This window comes from Falco naumanni, chromosome 4 (genome assembly GCF_017639655.2).
Source record: "Falco naumanni isolate bFalNau1 chromosome 4, bFalNau1.pat, whole genome shotgun sequence".
Taxonomy (NCBI): domain Eukaryota; kingdom Metazoa; phylum Chordata; class Aves; order Falconiformes; family Falconidae; genus Falco; species Falco naumanni.
The window spans coordinates 81705328-81722768 of record NC_054057.1 but is presented as its reverse complement, the minus strand read 5'-3'; the positions used below and the strand labels follow the sequence as shown (position 1 = coordinate 81722768).

Here is a 17441-nt window from a genome sequence, read left to right as displayed (position 1 = left end):
TATTCTGCAACTACCAACTTTTATTAATAAAAACTAAGTCACACTTTGGGAGCTTTCTGCCACTTTGAAGAGAACCTTCTTTGCCCTACTAGTTATTTGTGAAGGGAGTCAGAAGCAGCATTAAACAGGCTCTTCATATGACCATTTGTGTCAGATAGCACAAACCTTTCCACCCTTCTAATCTATTTAGACCACAGGTTTCGAGGCAGATGAGGTTGATACTTTCTACCTCAGTTTCTACAATGCCCAGCAGGTAACAAGGCTTTTTTTCCTTCACTGCTCATTGTGCCCTACCATAGAATGCAGGAGTACATTTCTCCTGACATTTTTACCATCCAGACTTACCATCACTGGAAACATCTGCAGTGGTTCCCCTTCTTGATCATAGACATACTGTCCTAGAAGCGTGCCATCTTCTTGATATTCATCATCTAGACCCTATAACAACAGGATAAAGGTTTTCGCTTCCATCAAATCTGAAATCCAATCAAAACCAGAAGCATGTCTGTTGAACTGAGTATCAACAGACAGCGCTCAGATCTGTCAAACCAGGATCAGAATGTTCCCCCTGTAACTTGATGCTTGTTCAGGCATGGCTCTGTACTTGAGTTTCCTGCACTGCAAATAGTTGTGCTATGTTTATACGTTTTCATGGTTAAACCCTTTAATTTCAATGGCAAAGCCACTATTATAGCATAGTGTACAATACAAACTGCTCACAACCAAACAAGAATGAGAAAATATCAAGGTTATGAACAAGACAGAAGTCAAGATTCAGATGCTTGCAGATCATCTGACAGCTTAAGCATTTAAAAGAACTGGATAGAAAGTTCTCAGATGCCACAGCTATGCTGATATATAGCCTGTGGTGTTCTGTTTGGCTAACTGTGATGCTAGCTACAATCAATGTAAGAAAAGATTTAAATCACACCATAGATAAAGCAAACAGCCAAAATGGGGGCAGGGCGAGGATGGAACAAAGTGTTTGAGAAAACTATACCAAATTAAAAGCCACCATCTCCCTCCAAAAATGTTTACTACTATATAAAGCAAGGGAAAAGAAAAAACTCCCCCCCAATTAGTTTAACACTTCTTATTCCTAATCTCAAAGCTCATTAAAGTGTAAGCAATTTTAAGAGCAATGACTGAAAAGGCTATCTTTTTAGCTTTGCTCCCTCGTGTCATTCTTTTCCAAGATAAGTAACACATCTTTTACACATACAAACATCAGCTTAAGTTCAGAGACAGACTTACATATACTGAAAAATTCTTAGGAGCACTGGTAATATTTCCTGTTGGTGAAAGTGTTTTTGGTATGTGTTCCACTGTAAAGGCAGTTGGATAGATCTTCATTGAAAGTTTAACTACAAGATATCCCGGTGATCCTCTGAAAGCCCAGCAGTTTCCTGGATGTATGTCCGGCTAGAGAGCAAGATGGGACACACCACAACCACAAGTGTTTTGTAATTATTTTTTTTGTAATAAGGAGTTGTAATGAATCCTGGATTATTATGGACAGTCTTAGGTAGAAAGTGGCAGAATATAATCCATTTGGTAGAACTCTTCAGAAAGACAGCATATCCACCTGAACTACCAGAAATGTTCTGAGGATCCACCTTGAGATTACTTCTAAACAGGAACCCTCCCAGTGCTCACTCTGCAACACTCCAATGCACCACCCAAGCCTCCTATAAGGGTCTTAATTTAGCCAGAGTAAGACTTCAGCAGTGCCCAGCAACTACCAGAAGAATCCCACTCTTGGGAACATAGTTCAAAGTACCCATGCCCCCCAGTATATTACAGACAAACATCCAGCATCCAAAAAACAATCCAAACCACTCAACACAAAATAACATTGCTGAATTTGTTTACTCAGCCTTTAATTACCTGAATTACCACTCTAGGAGACTGAGACATGTACCACAGAGGGATTCCAAAGAGGCTAAATAATGCTGTTTTGGTCTCATAGGTTTCAGAACAGCGAGTACTCACAATGCTGCCACCTAAATAAAGATGTATCAGGTTAGCAGAATTACTCATTTCTTCCTGAAGACTTTTAAGGCACAGATTTGTACAAAGAAAAAAAAACATTAAAAGGTATTGTTAGAGTCTAGTAATTTTCTGGGAGTACAATGCTTCTATCAAGTACAATGTTATTTTTAATGTGTCTTCATTTTAAGATTTTTTTAGTAAATACTACACAAATAACATGAGTAGTAAAAACAGTGTTTCCTCTGCTAGTTACCTCCAGATTCCAAGGCAAAATCCACCATACCAATCTTGTCTTGAGAGTACAGTTTCAGTGCATTGTTTACAATAATCTGTACTTGCTACAGATGTACACATAGAAGAAAGAATAAAAAGACAGATTTTAATATCAAGTGATAGAATTATTGATATATACACATCTATGAGATGCATCAAAAAGATTTAACACACAATTCTGGGATGCTGCACTCCCATCACAAGTCTTTGAAAGCCTCAAGACAGAGGCCACTTTTAATGCATGGTTGTCTGTCTTAAAATACAAACTCCTACTGCACATCTAGACTGGTGTTTTCTTCAGAAGTCACATTCTTTCCCTCACCTTCCCAAGACCCTGAGCTGCATTTATTTGGTATACTTGTTTCTTGGGAATTCTTGAATTTTCAAGATCACGTAATTTGAAAAAACACAAAAATTCGCAACAACCAATGCCGTAAGAATACAATTGAGAAAAGAGTTTTCTGTTATTTCTTCCCATTTCAATTAACATTCCTGACATCTCTTACAATCGTTACCATTTATACTGACAGGCATGCTCCACAAAATGCCTATGAAAGGACTCTTTACAGAACTTAAAACTCACTCACCGCTTCTGTAATTCCAGAAATCCCTGCATTAGTCACAACATTTGTTACTACTTCAGATGTTAGTTTTTGGTTTGTAACAGACATATGGAGAGTAATATTCTTGAGGATTTGAAACTCTAGATCCTGCAGCAAAGTCTGCAGATCATTTTGGCTCACAAAATTGGACATAAGCCATTGGAGAAGTGATTCCGGAAAGTCTTGTTGATCACCAAAAAGCATTAGCTTGACATATTCTTTGACCCGTGCGTCTACCTAGTAGAAGCCATTAACAAATACAATAGAAATTACAAATCTTTATAAAACATTAAATAACACTACATACTGTAACAGGCACATGTGAAATCAATGTATACATGGAGCACTATACAGAAGCCTAGCTTTCACATGTGTTTTAACTACATTGACTTACACAGGAAAAGTAGACCAGTCAGGTGTACAGAAGAACATACAGGAAACCTGGATGCTTCATCAGTTTGGTGAACAAGACACACCTAATTAAGCCCGAGCAAACTATGCAGTATACATTAGAAAGTCTGACTGACACTTCAGAATAAAAAGTTTACTGCAACAGTTCAGAGAAGGCACTGTGGCAACTCTTAAGGGGAGCAGTGTACTTGTTAGGACTAGTTAAGCAAGTTGGTTAATCACTCACTCGTGGTATGCTTTAATTCCATACACAACAACTAGATCACATTTGAGAATTATCAGAAGACTGTATTTTAATCAAGTTGATAATCTTGTATTAACACTTACTGTTGTATTTTGTTGACTACATTCTAGCCAGACCTTTTATAAATGGCTTTTAAAGAATTTAAGCGTGACTTTTTAATACAACGCTCAGACAGCAAACCTAACTTGCTTTTACATTGTTTCTTTTCCACAGGTTAGCAAAATACATCAGTAAGACCAGCAAAGTACTGTACACAGAGCTACTATCGCACTGTATCTTAAATGCAAAAAAACCCTGCCATTCTAGAAAACAAGTCATAAACTTTTGTCTATTCAAATGTTATGCACCAATGGAAAAGTTCACAGTACCACTACATAAAATGCTACCATTCTTTATGAGTACTGCCCCCGCCTGCCTTACTGCACTGCATTTCAAGAAAGTTAGTGAACAAAACCAAGTAGTGATAAGTTTTATTGGGACAGTTACAGAACCTACTTTTTCAGGAATGACATCCAGTTTCTCGCAACTTGTCTTCACACTTTCCCCAGTTAAGAGCTCTGATTTCATCTGAGTCAACTCTAGTTCCAGCTTTTTAATTCTGGACAAAAGCTGATTATGTTCATCATTATCTCTGATAAAAGCAAGGAGCAAGTAATTAGCAAAGAGTAGTTTGAATTGTTCCATCAAATTCCAAAGGTGTGAGAATGTATTTGTTTAATACAAAGCGCTTTCTAGTTCCGTTATTCACTGTGACAGACATTGTGAGCTTGCAGTTCCTTGAGGATGTTACTGAAGGGGTACTTAGGATTGATATATTCGAAGAAAAGTATTTTGCAGTTGTGGACAGATCCAGCAGTGATGACTTCAGAATATGACCAGGCTGACCATTAATAACTCAAACACATATAGAGATTTTGGGGAATTTAAGCGTTCTGGCAAACCAGTCAAACTTTATTTGCATGAGTTTGCCACTGGTTAAAGCAAGTTTCAGGCTACCTTACTTAAACCAGAGCAACTTTAGAGGCAGGTGTAGAGTTGAGCTTAAGTAGCAGGTCACAAACGACCAACATAGATCAGCATTCAGCACACGCTATGGAAAAAGGTAGCAGCCAGCCATCGTTCTAAGGCCATTTTATATTTAGATCTAATTTAAATGACAATTCAGCAAGTAAGTGTTTTTCCTCTTCCCAATGGGGAAACTACTTAAGTGCTGCAGTTTTTGCCCTAGTATTACACAGTACATGAGTGGAAAGTAGTACAGCTGACAAGCAAGAGCTGAAGGTTAGAAATGATACAATTCAAGAATTTAAATATAAAGCCTATCAAAAGTAGTTACTGTATACCTCACTAAGAACCTGAAGAAAAATTCTAATGCACTTATAAGAGGATGAGAAGTCACTCGTTCTCCAGTGAGTGACTATACGAACAGCTTTCTCTAGTAAAAAAAATAAAATGTAGGTTTGCTCACACACTTAAAGTGGGACTTGTGCTGATGTTCAGCACCACAGTTAAAAGTCCAGTATAAGACAAATACTCTTGCTGATGATACAAACTCTTAAGGTTGGTTAACTGACAGAAAGGATTGTTATATTTCAAAGAAGAACATGCATATCCCCATCAGTTAGCATCAGGACTGAAAAAGCAAAATATATTTGAAAAGTGCTTATACCTCACTGGTTTTGCTTTGGCTGCGTCAAGCTCCTTCTGGATGTCCTAAAAAAATACAAAAGTTAGTTTTAACATATACAAAGAAACACAAGTGACTGAAAAAAGAATAAATAATGTTAAATGAGAGATTCTAGCAACACTCATACAGGACTGTGTCCCCACACTTATGTTTGTGCCTCTGTAGAGTTAAGATTTTATTCCAAATAGAACCTGCCTCATTGGTCAAGTAGTAATTTTTAAGCTTTGGACTGAAACCCCCTCCAAGAAGCGGAGGCAAGAACACAAATTAATTTTGAGACTTAAAGAACTGTAGTAGCTAGAGTAAAACAACCCGGGGTTTGGGATAAAATAAACTAAGGGAGTTTTTGTTGGTTATCAATGGGTTACAATTAATACAAACAGAACTTTCAATACCTTGGATTCAGTAGAGAGTTTTCCAAGAAGCTCTTCCAGTGTCAGGATGCGCAACTGGTGTTCTTTATGTAAAGCCAGGAAGTCAGTCTTGAAAAAAAGGGGAAGAAAAAGGTGCTGTATTTTCTTTTGGAGTACAAAGAGCAGAAATGATATTTTCTACAAAGCCTAATTTTAATTTAACTCTGTGAGTGCTTAAGTGATTTATCCTACAGGTAGTGTGAGAAATTATAGAATCTGTAATACATATGAAGACCAGATTCAGCAGTAGTAGGGGTTATACAGAGGGAAGTTTACCACAAACGCCCTTCTTTGTTACCAGTCCTTCCAATAGTCTTCTTTCTCTGTATGAAAACAGCATTAAGTCCAGCTGCGTTTCAGAAATGTAAGATTCTACTTTAGACCACCTATCCGGAATTAATTCTTGTCAGCAATACCAAAGGAGAAACAAATGCCACTGACTACTCCCTGGAACTTACTACCTATCAGTTAACTCTGTAACAGGAAAAGAATCCTAGAGTCAAATTGCTAATAGTCTGCATTATTAAAACAGAATTATATCAGTATCAAAAAACATCAATAACTGTCATACCTTTTCCTCCAGTTCCTTGTCTTTAAGATGCTGATCCACCACATTTTTTATTAGCTTCAGTGTTTCACTTTTGTCGCTCATCTGGGCAACCTGATCTTGAAGATTACGAAGTAGAAGCAAAACTTTGCTATATTCTTCATCACTGTGATGGCATCTGTCAGACATGAATGCTACCTGCTTCTCCAGCTGACTTACACGACCAGCATCAAAGACAGTCATGGTATCCTAAGGTATGAAGATATTTTTTAAATATATAAAAATAGAGACATTTATTTACATTACTCTTGTGTATCAAGTAGTTATTGCAAAATATTGAAGACATGGGAGTTAAGAGGTCTTGAAAGATATGGAAGGTCTTCCCTAGATGGCTTGCTCTTACCTTTGGAGGTTGCACAGAGTGAAAAGAATCAGTCTGTGGTTCAGGAAGACAAGTGTAGTCATCTATTCTCCCTGTTCTGTCAGTTCTTGTCCAGCTCAATGAAGGTAATAATGAAATGGAGCCACCAAACCCCCAGAACCCTATACCTGGATCAGAAACAAAAAGCACAAAAATCTCCCTTACGACTGCTTATATCTACAAATAGTCATCTTAAGGACACAAGCTACCTTAAGTTTGCAAGGTAGATGTCACACAATGGACACTACTCCAGTCTAAATGACTATCAGCATGATTCAGCTTGAAAATTAAGTCCAGAACTCAAGACTTAGGGAATATCCGTCAGTACCACTCACACAGTCATAAGGCAAGCAACTTGTGCTTATATATCATGATATAGCCTAATTCTCACACCACTGCTTCCCTGGAACCTAGATCTCATTTATTGATTAAGACAAGCCTTGCTCACTGAAGGCAGATGTAAATACTGCTTTTTATCTCAATGGAAAATATCCTGCCTTATATCCTACTTACCACATTGCACAGTATCTAATAAAAGTTGGAGGAAACTTAGGCTTCCGTGGAAACAATCTAGCATTTCAGAAAGATTCCACTTATTTTTGCAGTATCTTAGTGAGAAGTAGCAGTATTTTCTACACAGGGTAACTCCTCCCTTTCTTATTCTCCCTAGTACAGAGGATTTTGAATGTCCACTGTAAGTTTCTGAGAAGCTTCATCTTCTCCCCAAAGTAGCTACAAGTTATTCAGGACATGCCAAGACATGAAACTGCTTTTCAGAAATGGCCCAGCACTTTTGGTAAATATTTTAAACTGAGTTTGTTTGTTTCAAAGTAGACAGCTGGCCTGGAACACTGTCAACTAACTAGTCTGAATAGCAGTATTTTAAGCAACTAAAGTATGCGCTAGAGCAAAGGAAAGACTTAAGATCGGTAGAAGAACTTAACCACACCTACACGGAGATTGACAATAATCAAAGCAATGAATACACAACCTACTCTTTATGACATCATTGCTATTCTTACGAAGGAAGGTAAGAGAAAGTTACTTCAGTGCATTTACTTACTCACCCACGCTCTGTCTAAAGAGCCCTATGAAATTAATTCAAGAGTATTTCTTTCACAGCAAGGTGAAAGATCACTGACTTGTCAGTACTTTGAAAGGTTCAGTTACTGCCCTGCTCCCAAACTTGCTCTTTTTTGCTTCTGCATCTTCTTCATAAACCAGAAGTTCAACTACAAATGCTACTTTGGAACAACTCTAGTAAAGATACACCAATTTGTATTATAACTAAACAATTCACATACCTAGTAGAAAAAGGAGTGGGATAAGAAACAGTAGCAACTTGTAGGTCTTCGGAAGGCATCTAGAGAAAGGGAGAGGAAAGTTTAAAAGAAAAAAAATATGTCTATCACATGTTATTGTTTTATAAACATGACTGAGTAAATAATTGGCTCACAACATTTTTTCAAAGGATACACACCTTTTTAGAAGAACCACCTTGAGCAAAGACATCAGAGTAACAAGTTGATACCACCTAGTTCTAAGCAAACTGAACATGCCAGAAGCTGCCCTCCCTAGAAAACAAAAAGTGGTAGTGTGAAATGTAATTACTGTGGCACACATTCAACAAAGCCAAGCAGAGGGACATGCAACTGTGGACAAGAATACATTGCACGGCAGAGAAATGCATGAGTACAGGCAACACATGCAGCTTACTAACATCTAGATATCACAAGTATGACAGCTTTATAACATCAGCTACTCACAAAACCAACAGCCATGCAAAAAAAGGAAAACGCTCATCTGTTATAACAATGCTATCTTGCTGAAAAGTCAGTGTTAGTGCTTGAATTAAAGTTACCATGCACTGAAGACCTCAGTATGTTTCAACAAATGCACAGATTAGCAGCATCAGTTTTTGCTAAGAGAAGTACTAGGATAGGAAGTGACTACCAAACACACCCCATTATTCTTGACACCCCACATTTTGTACTAATCACGCACTCATTCCCTCATGAAATAGTCTGGTTAGTCTCCCATTATGCCTGTGAACAGAAATATACCCTCTCATTAAGCATATTTTGGTCAATAAAGTGAAGTAGCACATGCATTTCAAGATACAAAAGCTATGGCATAAACATAGTTGAATTAGTGCAAGCCACATACTGCAGATTCCTAGTTTGTCAAGAACAGGCAATGCACACACACAGATTAGGATAGTAACCTGGAGAAAGAATGGCCAGCCAAAGTAGAGACAACACCTTCTGAGAAACAAGCCATCCCGTTGCTCCCACTGATCGCAACACGTGAAGCATAAAGTAACCTAGATCATAACAAATTAACTCTATGTGGTAACATACATAAATGAGCTTAAGATTCTTTTGCAGTATGCATTAAAACAGACTCAATCCCCTGCCCATTATGTGTTCTGCATAATTTTAAACCATACCTTTCAGTAATCTACAAACTTGGTTCTTCACCATTTAAAAGCAAAGCCAGCCACTAATAAATATGAAGCCAAGTAAACCCATGACAATTTAGAAACAGAATTCTCATGTATACACAGGATGAACAGCATCTGTGCAGTTAGGATATCACTTTTCCAAAATTAACAGTTTACATTCTGTAGCACATTTAACTAACAATGCCACGCTAAGCATAATAAAGAATAGCAAAAAAAGTTCTACCATAAGAGTTCTAAGCACATCATTACTTTAAAAGCATCTTATTTGTTCCAAATTATACATGGACTTTGTTATCCAGGTTCATGTGTAGAAGAAGGAACAATAAAATCTTTAAAATCCTAGTGAAAATTCAATAATGATGCCTACGAAATATTGATTAATAATAGAAAGCATTTCCTACTAAAACCTACAAGCAGTAAATTTTCATTAAACTGAATATTCCCAAGACTCTTCAGTATGTCAGTTTTGCACGTGTTAAAAAAAACCAAAACCAACAGAGTACAGTGGGCTGTAACCTAAAGCCCACTGAAGCCAACAATTACTATATCCAAGACTACAACTGTTTGTTCTACAGAACAAACTAGGTAGCATACATTTAGAAAATAATCCTACAGTTTTAGATTAGCAAATATGTCTGGGTTAATCTGAGGGATTATAGATATACCAACCCAATATTTTGCAAAGCATTTAGGTGACTGGTGTCTCAAATCATTTTCCTTTGCTGAATAAAGAGCACTCAACAGATTCTTGATGCCTCTGTCATTCAAGCTAGGGAACGCTCATCTCACAAGGAAGATTCTATCCCTACATAAGATTCCTGTAAAAATTGACTATCACTAGAACAAAAATAAAATGTTAAAGCCCCTTTATTCAAATAATCTGCATACCAATACCTCATACCTTGCTTTCATTTAAAGGCAGTTTTTCAACCTATCAAGCTTACAGATTTGCCAGAAGTGCAATAAATTAACAATCTGACTTGTTCTTTCTAACATTCAAGGTGCATGGTGTCTCCATACCTTGCTTTTACTAATAGGTAAGCAGTCTGCAAAGCTTGTACAAAAGCCAGTATCAAAGCAAGAAGTCAAAAAGGTGTTAATTTTATAGACACTTTACACTTTTAATCTACTTTAGGGAGAGGTGAAGGTAGAAAAAAACCACAAAACATTATGTATGATTAACATCATGAGATTGCAATGCAAAATAAAAGCAAAAGAAAAAAGGTCCAAGTCAACCTGCATAAGAAAAGGTGTGCCAAATGGTCCTTGCTACCCTTTTAGCCCATGAGGATTGCATGTGGTCTGTGGTGTATATTTCAAGATGTTTCTTCCCCTTACAGTCATCACCTGTTGGTTATGGTAACAGTCGATTAATGGGACAAAGCCAGGACCAAATCAAGATTGTCACAAGATAGCTTGAACAATTCTATTTCATAGTATCAGTTATCAAACCACAACACACTAAGCAAACTTCAGTGGAACAAAACTTCTTGCTGACATACTCCAGTACACCAGGCAATCACCATTCTTCCCCCTACATCTAAGTTGCAAAACAAACATCTACTTTGTAGCTTCCAAAGCATCATGGGGCATCTGGTATTACATTACAGCAACAACCTGTGGTACAACCAAGGCTAAAAGACAACATCAATCATTACACTTACATATTGATTCCTCATTTACACCAAGATGGCTATCTTCTCTGTAAAACTCCTTTACATTCATGCTTCCACAGTAGTCTGAGTTAGCTGCAACACATTCAAAAAGCATACAACGAATGCAGTTCTCAAATTCAAAGCCTTTTCTATGGGCATATTTTAGCTAAAACTGGCTTGGTTCACAATTAAAGCCAGGTTACTCACAGAAAACCTGAAATATTATCAAGGAAGAAGCCTACTGTGTGCAACTACTTTTTCTTCTTTAAATACCAGGGGGCTTTTTGGTGTTTAATAATCTTTCTGGTTCTTTTCATAGCAAAGTTCATCAAAAACCCACACACCCTAAGTAACAACTCGTCAAATCTTGAGTCCCTATTCCCATCATTCTGTCAAAATGGCCAACCCTTACATCTTTGTGTTGGTTTTATCAGAGATCTTAAAAGACAGAAGAGAACATTTGCAAGTAGCAAGGCAACAAGGCAGAAAGAATGGGAGAGACCAAAGTTTTACTGGCACAGAACAATCAGTTATCTGCTGCCTATGGCAGTTTATCTTCACTCATACAGTATGTATTATGGAAGAGAAAGCACCAAAGACGAATCAAAATGTTTTCAGGGAAAACAAGATGTGCTTTAGAGTAGCGCAGTGATGATGGCAGTTTTAGTTTTGCAAGAACAGATCTAATCAGAAGTGCACAGTAGGCTTTAACGTAACAAGACAGTCGAAAACTAAAGACATGGAAAAATTAGGATTGACACTAGCACACTGAACAGGTTTTAAAAATCAACTTAAGTTTCTTAAACGTCACCTTCTACCACTTCCTAGTAAAAACAAACATGTGAATCTTAACTGTAACATATCTCTCATACATTAATCTTGATACTTCCAAAACAGGGAAAGTATGAAAAGGGTAGCACAACTGAGATGAAGAGTAAGAGAGGGAGAAAGACAGGAGCCAGCCAAAAGACTAGAAGAAAAAAGAGCACCATAGTGCTGAAGATGAAGTCTGTAAGAAAAAGCCCAGAAATATACACACATTAGCTTTGTGTGGGGACCAAGGAAGACAACTGAAAAGGTACCTTTAAATTCATAACCCAGCTTCAGCAAAACCATTTGAAATAGTTGCACTAATAGTGATGCAAAAGATGCTGTAGCATGTTTGACCGATCGTAGAATCTTACTCATGTAGAAATAGGCTCCTCCTAATGAAAAAAAGTGTGAATACAAATCATTCACCTACATAAAGATGTACTTCTATTCCATGGTGGTTATTAGCTTATGGAAGAATGAGGACAAAGCATGGAAAGCCTTTGTTTAGCCAGGAATATAAGTCTGGATGTATTATGTATTACAGCAAAGCTTTCCTAAGAACTACACATCCTAGGGAAACTGCCTTCAAGACAGAATGTATGACTTCAGTTCTCACTAAGAAAAGGTATTCTTGCTAAGAACTCCAAATAGCTTACAGAACTCAGGATTTCTCAATGATGTGAGCTGTAGATACTGACTTGGTGAGTCAGAGCTCCAAAGAGACAAACTACATTCTAATTTTGGATTTAAAAGGGTGAGGACATTTCCCCTTCTCTGCCTTTATACTAGAGAAAGTTACCACAGTGGTCTGCCTCAAGGGCTAGACACACACACACTTCTTCAGAGCCATGGGTACAAAGCCACAATCCACCATACTGCTGCTTTCCTAGAATCAGCCATACTCCAAACACCTGCCATGATTATGTTCTTTCCCTGCCCCTTCAAGTTTAATCCAAACTGCTGCACTAAAGCTCCAAGCAATGTACAAAGATTAATTCCTTGGAAAACTCTCATACGTGAATACAAAACTCAGGAGCACAGAAAACATTTTTCATGCAGTGCCACTTTTATAGTTTATTATGCCAAGCCAAAAGAATTCCTACCTGTGCTACATGTTATCCAAAAAGAAATATTTGCCTCAAAGCATTTAAAGTCACACCTTATAGTTCAAACAAACTGACTTGCTACTGAAAATGTACTTCATTCAGGAATAAGACACCTACAGAATCCCAGAACTGGTTCCTTTCTAATTCAAAGATGCTCTCAAGAAACAACTTCTTCATGGTAACTGAGGACTACCAACAATCAGGAAATTCAAGACACTATGCACGTGGCAGGAGGCACAGCCAAGACACTGAGGACAAGATTGCCTTAGAAAGGCAGAACCTTTTTTTACAGCAGATTCATTTGGTTTTGAGCTTTAGGAACATAGTCACTAGGAAGTCTATTTGGAATCATATGTGTGACAGACACAGATAGATCTGATACCAGATTAGGAGACTCATGATTAGTGCTGCTTGTAACCACCCATTGCGTTCCAAATCAGTCTGGAAAAGTAACTTCTTAAGATATGACAGCATCTTCACTTTGAAATGTTTCATTCCTACAGCAGCATTGAAAAAAGTTGATCATCATATATCAGAAGATGACAAGTACATAAAGTTTCAACTGACACAGAAAAAGGTATTTCATATAAGCTGATACCTAGAATTTAGTTATTGCTAAATTTAGCAGGGCAGAAAAAGTGCTTGAATGGAAAATGCATCAACTAAACTGTATACCATCCTGCTATCCAGATAAAACACAAGAGAAAGTAACTTACTATATGCGTGCTTCCTGCTCCGATCCCTAGAGTAAATTGTGGAAGATGGCACGGGAGAAGCTGAGTGTGCTGTGAGAACCTCCTTTCGTTCAGAAAGCATGCTGCAGCCACTGCAAGTGTAGCCATTGATCATTGAGGTCTCTGCTTCTGCTGTTGCTACATCACCATTTCCCTGTATTGGTGCAGCATCACTGACTAGCAAAGCAAGAGTAAAAAACATTCAGTGCCTTGACATCAGTACTGCCATCACTAGTTACCTTTAAATAGAATGCATCTGGAAGGAAAAGGAAAGTGTAGTTACCTTTAGGGTCACCTTCCTCATCAAGACCTTCAAAAGAAAAGAAAAGAAAATTGTTCCCAAATATAAGTCCTGTAATCACCTATGATATCTGACATAACTCAAATTAGAAGTCCCACTAATTTTAAGACTGCAAATAAAAGCCACTTTATAATTAGCATTTAATATATTTTGCAGTCTACTATATGACTAGACCCATCTATTCATACATTAATGTAGCAGGATCACAGTTAGTAAAAAGCATTCTACCAAGGAAGCAGCAGACAAAATAACATGAATGACAACCACACCTTTTCTTAGCTGCCATGTGACTTTAAAGCAGCTAATTACAAGCTGACGCTGTTTCTGTTGCTTGGTAACTACTTTGGTACTACTGTATTTTAAGATCCTGTTTTAAGAGCCAGGTAATCTAAAGTTTAGAATGCATTCTTCTAAGATTGAAACAATTCTTTACATTAGGACTCCGGGAAGGTCACGAGCATACTGACTAGAAAAAAAATAGTCTGAATTGGGAGATATACTAAGTTGTTGATCATCTCCTATTTTCCCCTTGAATGAAGAAAGCAGGTTCCAGAAAAGTATACTTGTATATACTTGCAAAACCAAACCAGCCAGCCACACACAAAACTCCTCTCAGGAAATCCTGAAGTGCCACCAATTTGAAACTTTCAGATTAAGGTATGTTAACTCAAAACACGCTTCTGCCTATAAACAAACAAGAAAATGCTTTTCCTCTGGCTTTTCAAAGACCATTCTTTAACTACAGTGCTGTACGCACATTTTGAAGAAAGCAATGACAAGAGATAAATACTTCCATACAATTTTGTGATGCAACACCATGGATTGTATGTGTTTGCCTGGCATATTAACCTGACTGTGCAACACATCCTAATCATTTACTGGCATAGCCAACAAGTTTACACACTGGACTGTGAATTTACAGTAGGCATCTTAGCAAGCAGATATCTGCTGCAAAAGTGTAAGTACATGCACATGTTTGGGGGCAGGATGGAAAAAAGGGTGGGGAAAAGAGAGATGCGAACATCCATTTATATACACGAAACCAAACAGTTTTCACAATTTGATACAAGGAATAGCAGTCATTGCTTACCCCAGAAATGACCAACTTCTGTCCGCTCTTGAATCAAAGATTCATCCAATACATCCATTGATGAGTCACCAGCATGGCTATTGAGACTGCTTTGGCTAAAAATGGAAGAGCTAGATAGAGTTCTCCTTGGCGTTTGTCTTGCACTGCCAGATCGTTTATTTGTACTTCTGTGTTGTTTTGCCATCCTAGGAAACAAAGCAAAGTAAGACACAGAACTAAAGATGAAAATTTCTGTTAGTCTCTCATTTTATTAAATGAATAAACAGTCAAGGTATTTCAACACTGATGTGACTAGACAGACCAAATCAGGCTTAAAAGAAAATCCTCACCTTCAAGCACCTACACTTTTACAAGGAGTTCACTAAAAAACACATACTGAACATAAATTTTCAAAGCATGGCAGTCAACACTGAGAAAAAAAGAGTAAGACAGTAGGTAACCTGTGTTCATACTATTGTGATCAAACAGGAAGTCTCAAGACTCAAACCAAATAAATTAACTTGTGATGATAAAAATGCTTACTTGGAAGAATGTTCTCTGAAACTAAAGTTTCCGGCATAAGAGCTGTCACGAAGGGCATCATTTTGTGCCTCCTCTGATTTACTAAATCCTGCAGCAGCTAACCGTAAACTACGCCGTGACATCCTTGGTGAATCAAATACTGGATCTATTTTATTTTCAGTCTCAAAGTCCAAAGCAGATGAAGAATAACTTGAACTGCAGCAAAATAAGAACAGTAAAGTTAATAGGGGAATTTTCTCTTTAAACTTGGTAACAAACATGCCCTTCAAGCTAGTCTTAAGTTTTCCATTAAAAGCAGTTTATTCAGGGTTATGGAGCAATTCTCATAAGATATGCCATGTAACCCAAATAATTCAGCAGTATGTAGATATTCCAGGTTCTCTTAAGCAATCTGTATTGCAAGTTTAACGACTGAAAGCAAATCACAGTTAGAAAGAAACAGCCACCATGGAAACCACATTTGAAATTTAGCCAGAGCAAGCACTCATTACACAGCCTAGTTCTTTTGGGACCAGTTTGAGAGAGGAAGCCATTCATGCCAGTTTCTTCACCACGCCTAGCAGCAAATTAAAAATCATGACGCACTCTAAGTTACAGGGGAAAGATTCATTTTTAATCAAAATTTGTTTATTTTTTGCCAGTTCCTTGTTTTGAGAACCAAAGATCCACATGCCGCACTACTCTGAACTTCCATCTCCCAACAAGTAGTAACTTCCCTCCCTTCAGGATGCTTAAAAACTTCCCTATGTTAGCTATGTTAGTTTAACTATCCTTACTTAAAAAAAGTGTGTTTAAAACATTTTTTTAACTTAACACAAATCATCAGAAATATTTAACTCTGAACAAATAAAATTATGTTTAGAGTCTTTAATCTGTTTTTCTCTGGTTTATCCTACAGAGGCAAGTTTACATGTAGACAAGCTTCACATCATCAGCCCAGGAACCCAACACTTGGCGCTCTCAGAACCTCTGCGGAAACTTAGAATGGAGAGGAAGCAGCAACACAAGGCACACACAAACAGATTGAACAGGAGCCAGTAAAAAACACATTTACTAAAACAGAAGTTTAGCCTAAAGCAGAATACTCATACTTACAATCAAAGCAAACATTCAGTCATGGAACTGAAAGCCCAGCTTGCTGTTAAGGGGTATCGTGCAGCAACATTATTGCGCAGCAGGAGGCCAAGTTCTAGAACCACTCAGCACCCAAAGTCTGAGCACAGCTTAAGCCAAACCTAGCATACATTACCGTATACATTGTATTTATTAATCCTTGCTTACATTTGGGTGGAAGGGGGAGAAGAAATAAGACAGAAGCCTCCTCACATGAAAACAGATTTAGCCTACATCTGGTTAGGTACAGAAGGATATAATTTTTACAGTTTTCAAAAATATTTAATTTAGCTTGCATTCTGGCAGATGTGAAGTGAGAACATGGGTTAAATATGGCTCCTCCTGTTGTTCATTCTGAAAGGGTCGGAGCCACAATAGTTTACTATTAAGTCCCTCCCTAAACAGTTGCTTCAGAACTCAGTTTAGCTATTTACACTTGTACTACGCATTTGCTTTCACTCATCTTCACCCAATGTTTCTTACAGATACTCAATTCACAAGAACACAAAGTACATAGGACAAGCTAACAGCTGTGACCAGCCTCAATTTGTTTCTGTTTATGAACACTTGCTGTTATGAAGTAACTCAGTGAGCATTTATACCAATTTGGGTTGAATACATATCTTGGAATCAGGCTCTACTAACTAAAAAAAGAATGGACTCTTTTCCTCTTAAAAAAAAAACAACAAAATGGGTTTCTTTCTTGCTTATGCAGGATAATAATTATTTTCACACTGAATGTGTATTATCTGTCCTCTGTAAGCAGGACAGTATCTAGAAGTCTCCTAACTTGCCATCTCACTTTCCACACTTTGGAAAGCAGCCGTCTTTCTTCTACAGAAAAAGACTACAGCAAACAAAACCCCCTGCCTTTCCTTTCACAGGACAGAAATAAACCTGTATGTTTATGATAATCCTATTCAATACGTATGGCTAACCAAAAAACAACTCAAAGATGAGATGCAATTAGCCTACACTCCTAGATAACTTGCACAAACAGTGCAGACTCTGGTTCCTTCCCCTGACAAAACAGCTCCCATGGCAGCTGGCAGA

At 37.6% G+C, this 17441-nt stretch overlaps 1 protein-coding gene across 14 annotated transcripts in view; it reads right to left on the bottom strand.

Moving 5' to 3' along the window:
• The window catches only part of SUN1 (Sad1 and UNC84 domain containing 1), a 33374-nt gene that overhangs the window by 1905 nt on the left and 14028 nt on the right, over positions 1-17441 (bottom strand). For 7 of the 14 annotated variants that reach the window (XM_040589641.1, XM_040589645.1, XM_040589643.1 and 4 more), the window contains 20 exons: positions 15276-15470; positions 14754-14938; positions 13646-13672; positions 13345-13539; positions 11792-11914; positions 10719-10802; positions 10291-10401; positions 8815-8913; positions 8071-8164; positions 7895-7953; positions 6573-6718; positions 6194-6418; positions 5605-5691; positions 5192-5235; positions 4018-4153; positions 2853-3104; positions 2246-2330; positions 1888-2003; positions 1255-1422; positions 346-438 (listed from right to left, as the gene is read on the bottom strand). In XM_040589641.1, coding sequence (XP_040445575.1) covers positions 346-438; positions 1255-1422; positions 1888-2003; positions 2246-2330; positions 2853-3104; positions 4018-4153; positions 5192-5235; positions 5605-5691; positions 6194-6418; positions 6573-6718; positions 7895-7953; positions 8071-8164; positions 8815-8913; positions 10291-10401; positions 10719-10802; positions 11792-11914; positions 13345-13539; positions 13646-13672; positions 14754-14938; positions 15276-15470 — 2524 coding nt within the window. The remainder of the gene's footprint in view (positions 1-345; positions 439-1254; positions 1423-1887; positions 2004-2245; positions 2331-2852; positions 3105-4017; positions 4154-5191; positions 5236-5604; positions 5692-6193; positions 6419-6572; positions 6719-7894; positions 7954-8070; positions 8165-8814; positions 8914-10290; positions 10402-10718; positions 10803-11791; positions 11915-13344; positions 13540-13645; positions 13673-14753; positions 14939-15275; positions 15471-17441) is intronic. The other 7 variants (XM_040589649.1, XM_040589648.1, XM_040589650.1 and 4 more) reach the window with 7 other exon arrangements.